Raw genomic sequence first — 18,181 nt, 5'->3', positions numbered from 1 at the left:
AATTAGGACTTATAGGCCAATAGCGTTAAGACTTTAGGCGATGTGTAGATCTATTGTATGAGTGAGTAAAAATGTGTAAAGTTGTCTATCCATAACGTGAGCAGTTTTCATGAACATAAGATTGTTCCTTGAAAATATCAAGCAAGGTATGCCTTTGTGAACAAAAGTTGTGTGTGAATTTGGGGGTTTGGCCCTTACCTACAACCACCCTGGGCCTTAGACAATTGTATACCCAAAACAAAATCAGGTGGTTGTGAGATTTAAACACATCTTTACTTATGCATGAGGTACATTTTACACAATAATCATGACCTCAAATTTGTTTTAGTGATGATTGAACACAAACGGTTTTGAAACGTTCGCATTTGGTGCAATAAAAGAAAGGACAATTCAAATTCAACTCGACGGATATACAGTAAAACATATTTGAAAAACGTGTGAAATATGGAAAGATAAATCAAATATACATTGTGATAATGCAAAGTGTATACATGAACTAGGCTAAAATTGCACCTTCACCAAAGATTTTACAAGACCATAGCATTACATTCACAGAAAGTGCTCTTACTACTGGAACGTATAAAGTGTCCAGAGGTATCTAATATGAGCTTCCAAAAGTTTCTGGGGACAAATTAATTTATACTTCCATATTGATACTGGTTGAACTAGAATCCCCCATTGATCCCGGTCTACGAGTTTCAAACCCACACTTTCTTTGGGGATTCTCTTCAGGACAAGGTATTTGGTGAATTCTTAGGGGGCATGCCAAAAGGTGTTGATGCCGACTTATCGGTTGTTGAGGTTATTTGGGATTTGTACTTGCGCACCAAATCAAAGGAGCAGGACAGGCATTTCTGGTTTGCTCATGTTTTTCTGTGAGTCTCTGTAATTTGTATTTGTTCAGATGGAATTCTGGAGCTATTCAAAATACTGAGCAGCCCTCTGAATGAAAATGGTTGTCTAGGTATGCCCTCAGTTACTAAAGTCATCCAAGATGCCTGCTCAATGTATTGCTAGTCATCGGTGTGATATTTTTTACTCAAGCCAGTTTCAAACATGCACAATTTACACAAAATAGGGGACACCAATAAGTTGGAATATGAGCAATTCACTTAAAAAACACATTGGCTTAGGCTAGAGTCCCCTGCCTCACACTGCTAGTGTGGGACAATAAACATTGGTGTTTGAAAAGGGTAAACTCAGAGATATAAAATGAAAGAGAAGCAATTAGAAAAATATTCCATTCTACATTTTCCACTTTCCAGGAAAGAATATGCAAATCAACAAGGCATGGCTGACCCATACTGAGAGGTTGCTACAGAATTCGAATTAAATGTTAAAACACATGAAATGGATATAGTGTATAATAAATCTATCATATTTAACTAGACTGCCTCAATCACGGAGGAGATTCACTAGCACCTTATTGCTGAATTACACTCCGAATTTAACAATTCCAAACAACCACCAGTCTGACTGAATACTTTGCTTAAACATTCTGGCAATATTTTTTAAAGCAGTTTACCTCTCTCATCGCAAATGAAGGAAGCTTCTGGCGAAATCGCTGAAAGACAAAAATTAAACATTAACATTTCTACATGAAGGAGCGTTTTATACACACAACCAAGTGTTCAGGCTGTAAGTACTTAAAAACGAATATGTGAAACTATTTAAAAGCTCTTAAGTCATACTTTGAAAGACCTACAAACGGTTTTCCTTGTATAAAAAAAAAACATTTGCACGTAGCATCAAAATATCCTTTCTGTAAATAACTTCCAGTCATGTGTAAAAAAATAAAAATAAGTAAACCTTGCAGCAAAATAGACTCAAAATGGATACCAAGCTAATCAAATACATTTGCCCTTCTCAAGGCAAATTCTCGCCAATGTACAATACTGGTTACATTCTTTGGTTGGATGTAGGTCCCTCACTTTTGTTTTAGAAATAACCATTGTCATGCCAGTTAATATTGCAATAGCTCTTAAAGAGTTGGAGACCCATTGGGGATTTGATATCAAACTTGCACAGTTAATGAATAGCAAAATTGAACAGTCTTTAGAGAATTTCCAAAGTTTTAGTAAAATTAATCAAAAAACCTAGACACAAGGTAGAAGAAAGTTCTCAAACCTTTTGGATTCTTTACACCACCAAAAATGTGTCTGTATTTCCCTTAACTACCACATCTTACTAGCTGCACCTCTTATGGCAGTGCTAAATCTTTCAGCAGCCAGCATTCTTACAGATAGAAATAAGCCACCGCCCCACATTTTACAGACTGAAAAACATTTCACCACAGTTGCATCATTGTTTACTTACAGAACTGAATAATGAATCCACTGTGAAATATGTATAGATTCATTAGGAGATTTGCGTAATTGCATTGCCTAAAACTCTAGCGAAAGAAAGCTGGAAAATGAATGGCTTTTACAAAGGTATCAACAGAGGGGCACAAAAAGCACTTGTTAGAACTGGTATCTTTTAGTGTGATTTCTCCTGTATTTTTGCTTCTGACCTCCTGTTTTTGCCTGTGTGCTACATTTCGTTTTTGCTGGTTTTAGAACTCTGGGCACTTTACCACTGCTGACCAGTGCTAACGTGTAAGTGATAGAGCAAGATTCCGCATCGGGACTTGCTCGATTCATGAACCTCGATTTGTCATAACCTCATAAACGTATGTTATTATTAATATCTTTATTTTGGATATGCGTGAAAGGTAGCGAAGCTTGCCTATGTGTTTTACTAATACAAATAACCCTTGTCCGTAAAATGGCCGCTGCTTGCATTTCTGTTTCTGCGCATGCGTGAGACATAGTCACGAGGTATGACGCAGTTAGAGTTTGAGAGGGAAAGGGTGCGCATGCGTAATAGCAATAAGATGGCTGTGCATCTGATAAAATGCTGAAGCTTTGTGCTGCTGCTCCTGTGAACTTGTTCGTTGCCCTCATTCACTAATGCATAGTATATTTTTATAATGATGAAACTAAAGTACGAAATCATGACATGTAATACATTCGTTCATTTTCTATGTGCTAATTTGTTTTCGCTTACTTTTCATGTATCACGGGAAATGGGGGTCCAAATGGGTTGCGAGCCATCTTGAAGGTCCCTTCCACGCATGCTCAGGATGCGAGGCCAGAAACAACCTTGGGCAATGGAACTCAGCCAGCTGGCAGAAACTGACTAGATGCTCCTGAGAAAGTGACCTGCGACCCAGCAGGACGGAGTTGTCTGTACCCATATTGCAACATTTGTTAATAATCCATTGTATTTCACTGGCTTGTCTCATGGGAACCCCAATCTTGTTAGGCGGCACCTTAGGATGCTAAATAGGTCTTACAATACTCTGTTCTGATTGGTGTGTTAACCAAATCCTACCTTAGGACCAATCGAAATTGGGGATTCTGACACTTTGCAACATTTGGGGGGTGGTACCCTGTCCCAAAACAGTATATCTACCCTGGGTTCACCTAGGGAAATTGTCCGACTTGTCCGAATAGCTGACCTGTCACTGACCCAACGCACTCAATAGGTGATTTGAAGATACAGAGTACTGCGGAGCACTCTGTCCGAAATTGACCATAGACTAAGGTTTTACTAAACCTTAAAGTGCTGGCGGAGCACTTTGCTGGGAGTTCGCTGACCCAATCAGGGTTCTGATTGATAGCTGCAGAGAGGGTGGAGCGCAGGCGTTGCTTCCGAACTGCGGGTGCTGGTCGTGTCCTGGTGGTCCTGTCCTGATCCTAATCTGAGGGTTTGGTTTCCTGTCCTGTCCTGGGTGTCCATTCTGCACCTGCTGTCCATTGAGGGGTATCCTTCCTTGAGGGTTTCCTGTCCTTAACTGACCCGTGGCCAGGGTTGGTTTTCACACCAGTCTAGGTAAATATCGCTCTGAATCTCTTGAAACTGCACCTTTCCTATTTTTCTGTCTTTGCTTCAATAAAGACATATCTTTGCATATGATAATTTTCCATGCTTTCCGCAACCATTGCATTTCATAAAAGTCATTTGCATTAAATTTTCATAGCGTGTTCCTATGTTACCCTATCTTTTAGAAATCATTTTCGCCATTGCCGTTTGCAACTTTAGCCCAGTAGCTCTCTTAGTTTGTTTCCTGTCACATTAGCCTTTTAAACATAAATGATTGCCCTTATAGTTCTTCTATGCAGCTATGTACTCTTTGCAACTTTGATTTTAGATGGTCTCCTTGTAGTGGAGTGTATGTTCTAAAGAATTTAACTTGAGATAAAATCTTTAAAACTTTCAGTTGTCCGTGGTCATTTCATGAAATAAATCCCAGGTTCACATGTTGGGTTTGTATTTTGCTGCCTTTCCTTTTACAGCTAGCTCCCTGATCCATTGTGGTCATAGGTACCCGTAACAGTGGATGGTAAGTCGGGTACACAAAAAAAAATAGAAAAGGAACTCACAATTATTGGTAGAAGATTGCGACGTCATCCGATCAATGTATATGGTGATTTGAAATATATGGGCCCGAAGCCGGAAGTGGCGAAATTATTGGTCGGGTGACCCGCGATCTCTAGCATAAGTGCTCCTTGTGTAAAATGTATTGGTGATTCGTTTATCCATGATTGGCATAACTCAAATGTTACTAGTGGGCCTGTAGCACTGTTTGTGCCACCCACATGAGTAGCCTCGCAAATATGTCTCAGATCTGCCACTGGAGGGATTGGTGTGCAGTTTTAAACTACCATTTCGACCTAGCTAATGCACCAACTTGCCAGGCCAAAACCTTCCCTTTTACTTCATAATAATGTCATCCCTAAGGTAGGCCCAATGAAAGCCCATAGGGCAGGTTGTGCAGTGTATTTAAAAGATAAGACTTGTGCTGTTGTGTTTTACATGTCCTAATAGGGAAATACTGCTAATTTAGTTTTTCACTATTGCAAAGACTCTCTCGCCCTTAGGGTAAAATGGGGATTGCCATGAAATATCTTTTAAGTGTCATTTCCCATTAGAAGCAGATAGAGATGTGGGGTCTCTAAACTCACAATCTATTAACACATCTTTTGAAGAAACTCGTTTTTACATGTTTGAAAGTGGCCACTTATAGAAAGTGGTACAAAAGGGGGTGGTGATGGACGGAGCATCTGAACCAATCAAACACTCACCCCCAGTCAACTGATCTGGGTTTAATCCATCACCGTTCTTTAGCCCACTCTGCCACCCCAGTTCAGACATGGCCATATGCAAATCAGTCTGACCCTGTGCCTCATGGGAACAGTCCAGCCCGAACTGCCAAGCCATGCCTTCCCTGGACCGGAAACAAGATTCGGAGTCAAGCGTGCCTGCATAGCAAAATGCTGGTATTAATAGCACGAGATGCCTTATCAGCCGCATCGAGCGCACATTTGATAGATGTATTGGTTATTAATTTTCCCTCCTGTATAAGGTCATGGCAGTTCGGGCTGGACTGTTCCCATGAGGCACAGGGTCAAGACTGATTTGCATATGGCCATGTCTGAACTTGTGTGGCTTGGTGAGCAAAATAACGATGGATTAAACCCAGATCTGTGACTGGGGGTGAATGTTTTGCCATTGTGCAACATTCTGTCCATCATCTGGTTTGTTTTGCTGTTCACCCTATGTGGGAAGGGTATGCTCAGACGTGGGTCCCGTGTTCACTACACCACTGGAGTCAAGCTATCCTGGCTGAAGACGGCTGATAGCCAGAAACCGGTCCTAGGATGCTTGATTCCGTTCCAGGGAAGACATGGCTTGGGAGTTCGGGCTGGACTGTTCCCAAGAGGCACTGGGTCAAGGCTGATTTGCATATGGCCATGTCTGAACTGGGGTGGTGTGGAGTGCAAATAAACGATGGATTTAGGCCCAGACCTCTGTACTGGGGTGAATGTATGACATTGTTCTGTTTTCTGTCCATCAATTGTTGTTTTTGCACTTTTAGAAGGTGGGCATTTTATTGCTTAACCTTTCTGTGTCTCTACCTGTCTGTACGATGTGGCCTTGCGGCTACAGCAGTCAACCTCGAAGCTGGAGAACCAAGTTCGAGTTTCGGCAATGGCGCTCAACAACCTGTGATTCTGGGCAAATCACTTAATCTCCCCCTGCTTAACAAAAAAAATGAATGAGTCTGCCTTTAACGAAACGGGTGCTCATGTAAAGCACTCTGATACCGGATACTTACAAGTCTTAAAAAAAAAATCTGGATTGGCTGACAGTTGGGCTCTTGTGCATTCACTCTGGACAGTTAAACAAATGGATCTGAGGTGTGCCTTTCATATCCCGAGGGCCCATCTCCAGGCTGATGGGTCTTCCTCAGCTATAGGGGTGGGAGGAGTGGTCACTGACACCTCGAAAGGGCTGTCCCTATCTTCACACAAAGTGGTCTGCACCCCCTTTAGTGTGTCTGGAGCCAGGTCAGTGACAGGCAGGGTTTTGTGCACTACAAAGACCTTCCTTTGAGGTTTGCCTACTTCAAAGGCAAAAAGGGTAAAAGTATTGGAATTCCAACACCCCAAAATCAGAACACTTCTTGATTGAGGACATTCTGCCAGGAAGAAAAGCTGGATGCTGTAGGAGGAACTGGCACTCTGCCTTTTGCTTTGTTGTGCAGGCCTGCTGCTTGCGGTGTACTGGGAGTGAAAGGACTGGACTTTGCTTTCTATATCATGCTTCCAAGGCACTCCAAGGGCGTGTATGTGCTTGCCTACTGTTAAGCTGTTTCAGGGCCATCAAAGGCTTCACCTGCCAGTGGCTGGGCTCTTCTGCTGACAGTCCTGACTTGCCAAGTAGTGCCAAATCCAGTTCCTGGGCCCTTGCAAGGGTAACCTGGTGATAGTAAGCAGAAAATCCATTTATCAACACCCAGGGCCCACTTTCAAAACGCACCGTGGCAAAAGATCAACACATCGCCTTGCCTGCACCGAAGCGTGGTCCCCACTCGACGCACCAACCACAGCTTTTACCGAGGGCCCCAGCATGCCAAGACACAGCACATCAGAAAGATTGCTGCAACGCAAGTCCCGAGCACTGTGTCACAGACGTTGGTGACACCGGTGCTGACTCCGATGCAGCTCCTGCTTTGCGGCTGTGGAATCGACGCAGCACCTGCTTCGCCGCTATCACATTGACGCAGTGCATCTTGATTTTCGACGCATCTTCCCAGTGTGCAGATTCTTCATCAACACAGCACCGTAGTACGGAACCAAGGCCCTGTGTCTAGAAACTGACGCATCACCTTGCCTACCAGTAAGGAACCAAAGGCACCACCTCCCCTGCCAATAAGGCACCTACGCCTCACCTCCCCTGTGTAGTAAGGAACCAACGCATCTCTTGGTTTTTTCGGTGCCTCACCTCCCCTGAACCTTGCACAGTCTTTGATTTTTTTGACACTTCTAAGGTTCTTTGTGCTAAAATGAAAGTATCCATTGATTTATATGGACTAAACTTGCCTAATCTTTTAAAATTGATATTTTGAGGTGTGTGTGTGGTGTCTGTGTTGTGTGGGTGTGTAGTGTGTGTGTGAATACTTTACACATTGCCTCTGGAATAAGCCTGACTGCTCTGTGCCAAGTTACCATGGGGATTGGCCAGAGGTTATAGCTGTGTGACTCCTTAACCATGACTAAAGTGAGGGTCCCTACTTGGATAGGCTACAAACCACAGCCAACTATAGACCCCATTTTTAACAGCACTGCCTTTCAGAGGAGAAACAAAGAGTACATTCCAGAGGACTTCAAACCTACTTATACCGCAATTGTGATAAAGCAGGGGCAAAATCTGGTCATATTTCATGAAAGCGAAATATATCCATTCACTGCATGCAAAACCATTAATAAAGCTATGGATACAGATATAGCTGAAACCACTGGATGCATGATAAGACACTTTAATCTGAAGTAGATTTAAAATTGAAACATACCATTAGTAACATTCTGCATAAATAGTGCAATCTCTATTCCTTTACCTGCATTTCAAGGTATCTTGAGGTGGTTCTCTTTTTGTGCAGATCTGTTTTAAGTTGTTCATTTAAATCCATATTGGGATCATTTTTTTGCAATAAATACTCCAAATCTTGGGTCAAAATTGTTGAAGTCTCGTTTGGTCTAATCACATTATATCTGAAATACATAATTCAACCAAATAAATGTACTAACTTTTTTCAGCAATGTACAGGCAGAAAATAGGAGATGGAGCTGCACACTGTAATTGCCACTGAGAACTTTAAAATAAAATACAGTGTCTATGAGCACTTGCTGTGTATATGCAAGACCAACGTGTGCCATCATAAGCATTTCTGTTCCCATCACGACTGCCCAAACACTACTCCAATTCAGGAAGGCGTTGAAGTCTCATCTCTCAAAAGAATGTTATATTATTATGCATTAACCGCCCTCAACCATCTAACTCTCAAATCAATCATTGACTTTATGCTTGTCTTTGACCCTGTACAGCACTCCACTGCATTTTGGTCAGGTTTGCACTATAGAAATACTATACCATACATCCCTGCGTACATGGAAACTGAGAAAACATGTAGAGAGCGATTACCAGAATTTGAGAGATTTGAGGCTTTTAAGATGAATTACAACCTTAAAGATGTACAGCTGAGAAATGTTGTATGTTATGTTATTATGACTTGTATAGCGCACGTATACCCTTAGGTGTCTTGGCGTTTCCGGTTCTCCATACTGTGTTTCAGACCACTGTTCCTAAAAGAGCCATGACTTTAGTTGCTTTCTGAACTCAAGAAGAGAGGGAATTTTCCTAAGATGTAGTGGGAGAGAGTTTCATTCCTTTGAAGTATTGTAACTAAAACTTCTCTCACCCCATTTCATTTTTTAAATTCTAACCACAGGCATCAGATTGGTATTTGCCGATCGTAGAGGCTTGTTGGGGGAGTATCATTCTGAAAAGGTCCCATAATAATGTTGTAGATTTCTCATCATCTGGATTTCCTAGAGCTAACATCAGCTTAGAATGGCCCTCAAGTTAGACATATATAAAGCAAACATCCCTTCATCTGAAATTGGTTCCGAATATACATGCATGGTAGTAATGCTGTTTTGTGAGATCAGGTGCTCAAACAATTGAATATTACTGACCTTACTAGGAAAAGAAAAAAAGAAAGATCATAGATGCCTTCCCAATTGACATTCTCTTTTTAAAAAACATTTTCTGATAGGAGAGGTGTCGCACAACCTACACGGATCACCCGTCGACTTGTAGGACCTTCATTTTCTGCTGCACAGGCCATAAAGCTGGACAGTATAAAATATTGATGGGAAGCAGTAAATGAATGAACACGGAAGGAGCTGGAGAGAACAACAAGAATTGCTGTGGAAGTAAGTACAAGAAGCATGAGTAAAAGGACATAGGGAGTGTCATCTGGACAGAGACAGAAAACTGAAAGAGAAAAGGAACTGCAATGGGGCTGTAAAAAAGAGGGAAACTTAGAAACATCTTGGCAAGGATAGAGGAATAGAAGGATGACTCAATGAGAAATAAACTGATGTGTAGCAGAGGGTAAAAGACCAAAAGCAAAACGCAGGGAGCCCAAGGAGGAGAGCAGACAAGTACCATGCTCAAGGACAGACATAGAGCAAGTTTAATACAGCAGGAGATTAACAAAAACATTATTTTCATGTTGCATCTCACAAAGTTACAAGGGAAAAAAATATTGTAACTGAAAAGCTGCCATGAGGAAACATTGGTCATTCAGTCCCAAACTTCAGTGAATGACATGCTTACATTGCAAACATAGAGGTTACTGTCAATGATAAATATGGCATCTCTCTTCAACCACTGCTGTTCACTGCGGCCTAGGATTCTTTGACTTGAATTGAGTCATGGACTACGTTTGTTTATGTTTAAAGGATTTATAGAGCGTGTAGCTGCCCAGGACTCCCCAGCGATGGGAGACAGATAAGATACAGAAGTTAAAGGGGGTTTAGTGGTACTGATGGAAAAGCCAGGTTTTAATCTTTTTTCGGAAAATTGATTCAGTTTCCAGAAATATAAATTCACGTGCAAGAGAATCCTAGGTCAGGACTGGAGGCTTCGAATTATGCTTTACTTTCTTTTCTTTATTCTGATAACAGACATTTTAAAACTGATAACCAAACCACATTTCCCAAACAACCTCGGAAAATTGGTTAACAAAAAGAAACAAAGAAGGGACAACATATCCCCGAGTCCATGGACCGATCACTACACTTGGTCCACTGCATAGTTCCTCTTCGTCACATTGCACCTCCTTTTTTTTTGCTGCTCGCAGCCAGGAGAGGAGTATTTTTCTAGTTCCCTTCACGTTTTGCCTCAATTGATATGTCGTTTTCAATGCAGTCGCGGGCCGTGTTTTACCCCCCGCGACTGCGTGACACGTTCTCTACAATGTTGGTTTAATGATTATTTGCCGGCATTGTTATTTATGTGTCATTAATTCAATGTTTTTGCTAATTTGATTTGTGCGCAGAGTGGTTCCGCGTTGCGGGCCTACGTGCCTTTGTTTTCCTCACCTGATTTGCAGTGCGGCGTGTGCGCGCTGACAGGCACTTTCCTTTCAGGTAACGGCTCGCAGGTCCGCTGTCGGGCCTACGCGATACCGTGGTGCCAAGCCCCTGTGGCGGAGCATGTAGGGTGACCAACTGGCATTGGTGCAAATTCAGGACGGTGAGTGTAAAAATTCAGGACAAAGGGTCAAAATTCAGGACACAAATTCAGGACAGGAGGTCAAAATTCAGGACAAAACTTCAGGACAATAGGTAAGTTTTACAGACACATCAGAGGTCGCGCAATAGTATATAAGTAAGCCCAGCCATTTCCAAACATATTCAACCATTTGCAAACCTATCCATCATGTATCCTTCCATCTATCATTTCACTCATCCATCCCTTCATCCATCCTTTCACTCATCCATCATCCATCCATCCACCCTTTCACGCTATCCATCTGTACACTTATCCATCCACTCTTCAGCCCATCCATCCATTCACTCATCCATCCAGCCATTTACCCTTTCACCAATCCAGCCATCCTTTCACTTACTAATCCTTCCACCCATCCACTCTTTTAGTCATCCATCCATCCTCCCTTTCTCTCTCCATCGACCGTTTCACTTAGCCAACCTTCCTGCCATTCATCCACCCACCCATCCATCCATCTACTCATCCACTCATGAATCCATCCATTGACCCTATCACTCATCCATCTATCATTTCACTCCTTCACACATCTATTCATCCTTTTTGTCCATCTACCCTCCCTTTCACTCACTCATCCATCCTTACATCCACCCTTTCACTCATACGTCCATTCATTCACCCTTGCAACTTATCAATCCAACAATCCATCCATCATTTCACTCATCCACCCATCATCCACCCAACCATCCACCCACCCACCATCCACCCACCCACCCATCCTTTCACCCACCTATCCACTCATCCATCCTTTCACCCACCCACTCTCCATCCATCCATCCTTTCACACATTCACCCACTCATCATCCATCCATCCACCCATCCTTCCACTCATCATCATCCATCCATCCATCCATCCACCTACCCACTCCTCATCCATCCATTCTTTCACCCACCCACTCCTCATCCATCCATTCTTTCACCCACCCACTCTCCATCCATCCATCCTTTCACCCACCCACTCACTCATCATCCATCCTTCCCCTCATCATCCATCCATCCTTCAACCCACCCACTCATCATCCATCCTTCCCCTCATCATCCATCCATCCTCCCCCTAATTATCCATCCATCCTTCCCCTCATCATCCATCCATCCTTTCACCCATCCTTCCCCTCCATCCATCCCCTCATCATCCTTCCCCTCAACCATCCATCCTTCCCCTCATCCATCCATCCTTCCCCTCATCCATCCTTCCTTTCATCCATCATCCATCCTTCCCCTTATCCATCCATCCTTCCCATCCATTTATCCTTCCCATCCATCCATCCATCCTTCCCCCATCCATCCATCCTTCCCCCATCCATCCATCCTTCCCCCATCCATCCATCCTTCCCCCATCCATCCATCCTTCCCCTCATCCATCTTCCCCTCATGCACCTTTCCCCTCATCCGTCATCCTGCTACCCTTCCACCCATACATCCAGGTATTTACATTTTCTCTCATCCATCCTTCCCCTCACTCATCAATCCATCCATCCATCCTCTCTCATTATCCATTTATTCACTCTTTCATTCATCCATTTACCCTTTCACTAATTCATCCAGCCATCCACTCATCCCTTCACGTACTTACTCGCCCACCTTTCCATATTAATTTTGAGCTGAGCCCTTTTGAGAAGAGGCCCATCAAGAACTTCACCCTCGCTGCAGGGGGTTCCAGGGCTGGGACAGAAGCCACCCAGGGCGGAGACAGGATCCACCACAGGGGGGAACAAGAGCCATCACAGGCGAGGTGGACTGGAGCCACAACATGGGGGGACAGGAGCCATCACAGGCGGGGGGTGGACTGGAGCCACAACATGGGGGGACAGGAGCCATCACGGAGGGGAGGGCAGGAGCCATCACAGGAGAGGGAACAGGATCCACCAGGGTGGGCACAGGGGTGGGCATGCAGTATTCTAGTATCATCTTGGTCTCCTCACCCCCTCCTGCACAAGACAACGAAGACAGTCTCTCTGTCCAAAATGTCATCCCCCACTGTGATGTACAGTACTTACAGGAGATACTCTAAGAGAACTGATTGTCCTCCATACTATGTTAATCAGTGTAGATGCGATTGTGCCTTTTCTTTATTTTATTACATTATAGACTGCATGTTTGAAGAATCGAGGTTTGCTTACAATTTAGTGACAGTACTTAAGCTCTGTGAAGAGAACTATGTGCTGCCTCGTGTAATCTGTGTAATCTGGCGGAGTCTAGGATGTTTGGGGCCCTGGGTAGAAATGGAATGTCTGAGCCCCCTCTAAACTGCAGAGACGTGACCATTCAGGGCTGTTTGCATCTGAATAGATGCCCCTGCTCCTGAACCTGCAGCCCCTCCTCTCAAGTCACCTTTGAGCACCTCTTAACAGGTCATCAAGAGCTGGAGGTGTCAGGGCTGCCATCCCGCTGTGCCTCTCCAGTGCTGTTGGATATCTGAGCTCTGGAACAGCATTGGAGGGAGCCAAGAAGGGAGGTGGGGGGCAAGCTGTGCCGGCGTTAGGGTGAGGCGACAGGTGCCCGGCTAAAATGACGGACAAATGGCGTCCGTTAAAGAATCCTTCACGGACAACGGACAGACGGCCGAAATTACGGACTGTCCGTGAAATTTACGGACGGTTGGTCACCCTAGGAGCATGGCCTTAACCTCCAGCCGCTAGGGAGCACTGGGGGGTGCGCAAAGCGTGTCAACGTCTCGGTGGCAACGACGCACTGAATTTGGAATCTGCGTCCGTCTGCCGTTGCCTGTTGCCTCCGCCACCCCTGGAGAGAGACGTCCTCATTAGAGGGTCTGTACAAAAGAGCAATTGACGCTCAGAGACTAATCTCCGAGTAGATGTGTGTGTGGCAATTTTTTTCCTTGATGCCCGGTGAGTGTATTTTGAAGACTTGTTGAACAAACTACATTGTAGAGCAGGCTGAAGTCAGGCCTGCGGAGACCCGCTCCCAGGGGGATAATTAGGCCTGTAAAATAACTTTTCATGCAGGGAAGTGTCCGAGAGATACGGATCTTGTATATTTTTACTTAATTGGGGCTATGCCCTGGTGTTATTAGCTGGTCCCCAGCCTTTTGAGAGCAGTCTGTCAGGCTGTGGAGGTAACCACTGGCAAATAAAAAAAAGTGCTCCAGGAGGCAGAGTCTACAGACCGACAGGCCGACATGCAGTGGGAGGAGGGTCCCCTAGCCCAACTGCCGTGGGACGACGAATTTTACGACACAGTCGATGCGTCAATTTACAGGGCAGTTGAGGAAGTGATGGCTCCCATGGAGGAGCGTTTGGCGCCCTAAGGATTGAGCGGTAGTGCGCTAGGTGGGCCCCTCCGGCTTCCAATCCACCTAGCATGGCGCCAGGTGCGCAGGGGGGATCCAATGCCAGCCAAACGTCCCAAGGTGGACTGAGTGGACCAGGACGCTTCTGAGTGTTTAAGGGAGGTCTTCTTAGCTCAGAACCCACCCCAGGTGCCCCATTTGACCTCACTCCTTCCCCTGCTCCCACTAACCCAGTTAGTCCGTCCCAAGGGTTTGGGGATGACACCCAAGGTGACACGGATGAGGACCCTGGGCCGTCTAGACCATGGCCTGGCAGCGAGCGCAGGGACTTCTGAGCCTCAAGGAGAAGGGGGCAGCTCAGATATGTTGGACCCTGAATTGCTTATGCACCCCACTCATCTGAATGGACACCTTCCACAAAGGTAGCGGGCTACATGGTGAGTAGGATTCGTACCCCCATGGGAAAAGAAGCACGTAGTCGCCTTCGGTCGGAGTGTCCGCGCCCCTCCCTAGACAGGAAAGTTGCGCTGACCCCAGAGGGTATAGATCGATACTGGAGGGCGTGCCAGGACAAGCTTCTGGATGCCCTGGGTCCGCTCACCATGATCCTTGACATGGCAGAGGATGACAAAAGCTCAGGTGCCCTCATATCCCCAGACGCCCTATCAGGTTGGGCACAACGGGTGGTAGTCTTCTTGTGGAACGCCAACTGCGCACTCTCAACAGAGCGGAGGAGGTCCTTCCTCATTAAGGTTGATCCGGAACTAGGGGATCTGGCCGATTCAGAAGCACAGACGGTAACCCAGGGAGGTTTGTTTTGGCAAACCATTTATTAAAAAACGTAAGGGTGCGTTCATACTTTCATGTCGCTTGATAAAGCGCAATCTTCCATCAAGAAGGTTTTTTCCTCCCGGGTTTTCCGTGGTACCGGTCAAGGCAGGGGCCGCTTGACAGGCCAGGCCCCCCAGAACTCCAGGGGGCAAGGCTCCAGGCAAGGGCAGTATAAGAACAAGAACCGGTACAATAACTTCTAACCTTCAAGTGGATGCAGATCCAGAGGTCGGTAGTTCAGAGGAGGGGACAACTCCTCTACTGCCGGTAAGTGTCTCTACAGAGTCCCTGGTGCAAGTAGGTGGCTGACTGGCCGACTTTGTGAGTGTGTGGGAGACGGTCACATCCGATGCTTGGGTGTTGCAAACGGTGCAGGGTTTTCAGATAGAGTTTTGCGGCAACCTCGAGCAGACCATATGCCACAGATCTATCAAATTTTTGCACCAAGAGGCAGAACTGATCGACAAAGAGGTTTCCGTGCTGTTGGAGAAAGGGGCAATCTGCCGCACCGTCTTGTATCCACAGGGTTTTCTCAGCAACATGTTCTTAGTGGACAAAATGGATGGAGGGCAGCGTCTGGTCCTAAATCTCGGCGACTTCAACCAATGGCTTGTATACCACCATTTCAAAATGGAGGGCATTCACCTCTTTAGAGACATTCTGTGTCCGGTAGACTGAATGGTCCGTTTGGATTTAAGAGATGCCTACTTGGCCGTTCCTATTTTTCCACCTCACAGGCGATTCTTTCAGTTTTTCAGGCAACAACACGTATACCAATTCACCACTCTTCCTTTCGGGCTTTCCTCCGCTCCTTGGTGCTTCACGAAGGTGCTCAGACCAGTCATGGAGTACCTCCAGGCGCTGGGAACTCGTCTCATTGTGTACTTAGACGATATACTTCGGTTGGTCCAAGATTCACATGTATTTCGGGAGCAGTTGCAGCAGGCAGTCCGTCTCCTAAAAAATCTGGGGTTTGTGATAAACACCAAAAAATCACTTAGTACCAGCTCAGAGGGTGACCTTCTTGGGTTTCGTCATAGGCAACTCTCAGCCTTCTATCACGCAAACTGACAAAGATTCGCCACAAGTTATGTCGCACCTTACCGAAGGGAAGGGTGCCGCTTCGACAGCTTGCCCGCGTGGTGGGGCTTCTGGTGGCCTCTATCCAAGCGATATTTCTGGGACCGCTGCATTATCGGGCCTTGCAATGCCTAAAAGCAAAACATTTGTGGAAAGGACTGCCTTATTCCCATCCAGTTTCCTTGTCAGAGGAGGCAAGGGAAGAGATTTGTTGGTGGCTCTCTCACATGGAAGCCTTGAATGGGAGAGTGATTTTCGGCTCGGCCCCAGAGGTCAGCAGGTCAGGTTGGGGCACCAGGTGTGGAAAATTTTCCACAGGAGGATCATGGTCTCCACAGTAACAGACCCTGCATATCAACTGTCTGGAACCGCTGACAGGGTCTTTAGCTGTGAGGTGCTGGACCAAAGATCGGGTTCAATCCTGTGTACTGTTGAAAATGGACAATGTATCAGCGGTCAGGTATATCAACCACCTGGGGGGCGCCAGATAGAAGGTGCTGCCGGATCTCGCGTCAAATCTATGGCAATCTTGCCTAGCACATCACATTTCGCTCATGGCAGAGTATCTTCCCGGATGGGAGAATCAGCTGGCATATTGGCAATCGCACAACTTCAGAGATTCAAGTCTGTGGAAGTTGCATCTGGACGTTTTTTCGATGGTGCAGGACCTCTGGGGTCCTTTTTCTGTGGATCTTTTCGCCTCCAGGCTGGACCACCAGGTTCCTCGGTTTTTCAGCTGGAGGGCAGATCCGTTAGCGGTAGCCACGGATGCGGTCCTGCAAGAGTGGTTGCAGGAACAAGCTTATGCATTCCTGCCATTTGCGATGATCATCCGGGTGTCGGCCCAGATCAGACGGCAGCAATCGCAAGTAGTTCTCATTACACTGATTTGGAGGTCGCAAGTCTGGTTCCAAGATCTTCTGGAACTTTCTTGGGATTTTCCAATCCGACTCCCCCACTTTCCAGAGTTGCTTCTCGTTCCGGATCAGGTTCTTCATCCAATGGTACTCAGCGGATCCCTACGTCATGGCGTGAAGGATTACAGGAGTAGATGGTCTCTAGCCCAGGCCTTTTGGAGTTAGCTGAGGGCCTCTTATCAAAAGCCTGGGCAGATAGCACCATCAAGGATATCGAACAGCCTGGCGACGATGGTGTTATTGGTGTGTGCGACGGGGTTGTGATCTCGTGGGCGTGGAGGTAGTCCAGATTTTGAATTTCCTGGCGAGTTTAGGCCAACACGGTTTAGCTTATCATTCAGTGAACACTTTTCGATCTGCCAGTTCGGCAGGGCACGTTCCAGTGCAAGGGGCACCAGTTGGGGAACACCCTTTTGTTTGCCGGGATCCGGTTGTCACTTCCCCCTGAACCACGCTACTCTGAGTTTTGGGATGTTAATAGGGTGCTCAACTTGTTTTTGTCTTGGCCATCTAATGAATTCTTGTCCAGAAAGGAACTGTTGGCTAAGCTGGCAATGCTCCTTTGTCTAATCTCCTGCAGGAGAGTCTCAGATGTCAGGGCCCTGGAGATCACCGTCATTTACCATTCGATGTCGAACCAAGTGTCACACTAGAGTAATCGAGTATCTGGAGTTCCCAGACTCCCCCAAACTGTGTGTGGTTCGCTGCTTGAAAGCCTATGAGGACATATCTTTTTTGCTCAGACCCCCTGGGGAGAGACAACTATTGATTGCCCTCCGGACACCTCACAGGGCAGTTTCATCCCTGATGATCGCACGATGGGTCATGCAGGAAGTGGGCATTAGTCTGCACCAGTTCAGAGCTCATTCAGCTCGGGGAGCGATGGCTTCAAAGGAGTTCGCGTTTGGGCAAGATTGGAGGACATCATGAATGCAGCAGATTGTTCCTCAGATTCAACCTTCAAAAGGTTTTATTTCCAGCCTACTATTGACATTGCTCAATTGTTGGTAAGTAAGCTTTAAAGTAGCATAATCCGAAGCCTCCGGTCCTGACATAGAATGAAAAATTTCCTAGCTATCGTAACGGAACGTTTCAAATCTATTAAGGACTCAAAAGCGAGGATTATCCCACCCTTTGACATCTTTCAAGTACACCTGCCTGTTGGCAGTAAGAACATTTTCCTTTGTCCTACATTGATGAATGTAATTGCATCTCTTGCAGTGGTTGGACTATAACATGGATCAATGAGTCATGCCTCATCTTGCGGCACACTGTTTTGAATTATGGTCTTTTAGTGTCTTGTTAACTGGTATGCTAAGAAGTTTTGGACGCGGTTGTTTTTTTTTCCTAGTCCCTGAGCAATGGGACGAAGAGGGACTATACAGTGGACCCAGCGCTGTGATTGGTCCTCAGACTCATC

At 45.6% G+C, this 18,181-nt stretch overlaps 1 protein-coding gene across 4 annotated transcripts in view; it reads right to left on the bottom strand.

Annotated features, from left to right (window-relative positions):
- DHX36 (DEAH-box helicase 36) overlaps positions 1-18,181 on the bottom strand; it is a 445,724-nt gene that overhangs the window by 367,007 nt on the left and 60,536 nt on the right. For all 4 annotated transcript variants that reach the window (XM_078667890.1, XM_078667891.1, XM_078667892.1 and 1 more), the window contains 2 exons: positions 7,946-8,099; positions 1,526-1,564 (listed from right to left, as the gene is read on the bottom strand). In XM_078667890.1, the coding sequence (XP_078524016.1) occupies positions 1,526-1,564; positions 7,946-8,099 (193 nt within the window). The remainder of the gene's footprint in view (positions 1-1,525; positions 1,565-7,945; positions 8,100-18,181) is intronic.

Source organism: Lissotriton helveticus, chromosome 11, assembly GCF_964261635.1.
Source record: "Lissotriton helveticus chromosome 11, aLisHel1.1, whole genome shotgun sequence".
Taxonomy (NCBI): Eukaryota; Metazoa; Chordata; class Amphibia; order Caudata; family Salamandridae; genus Lissotriton; species Lissotriton helveticus.
The sequence above is the reverse complement of the archived record's forward strand: the minus strand, read 5'-3'. Positions and strand labels throughout refer to the sequence as shown.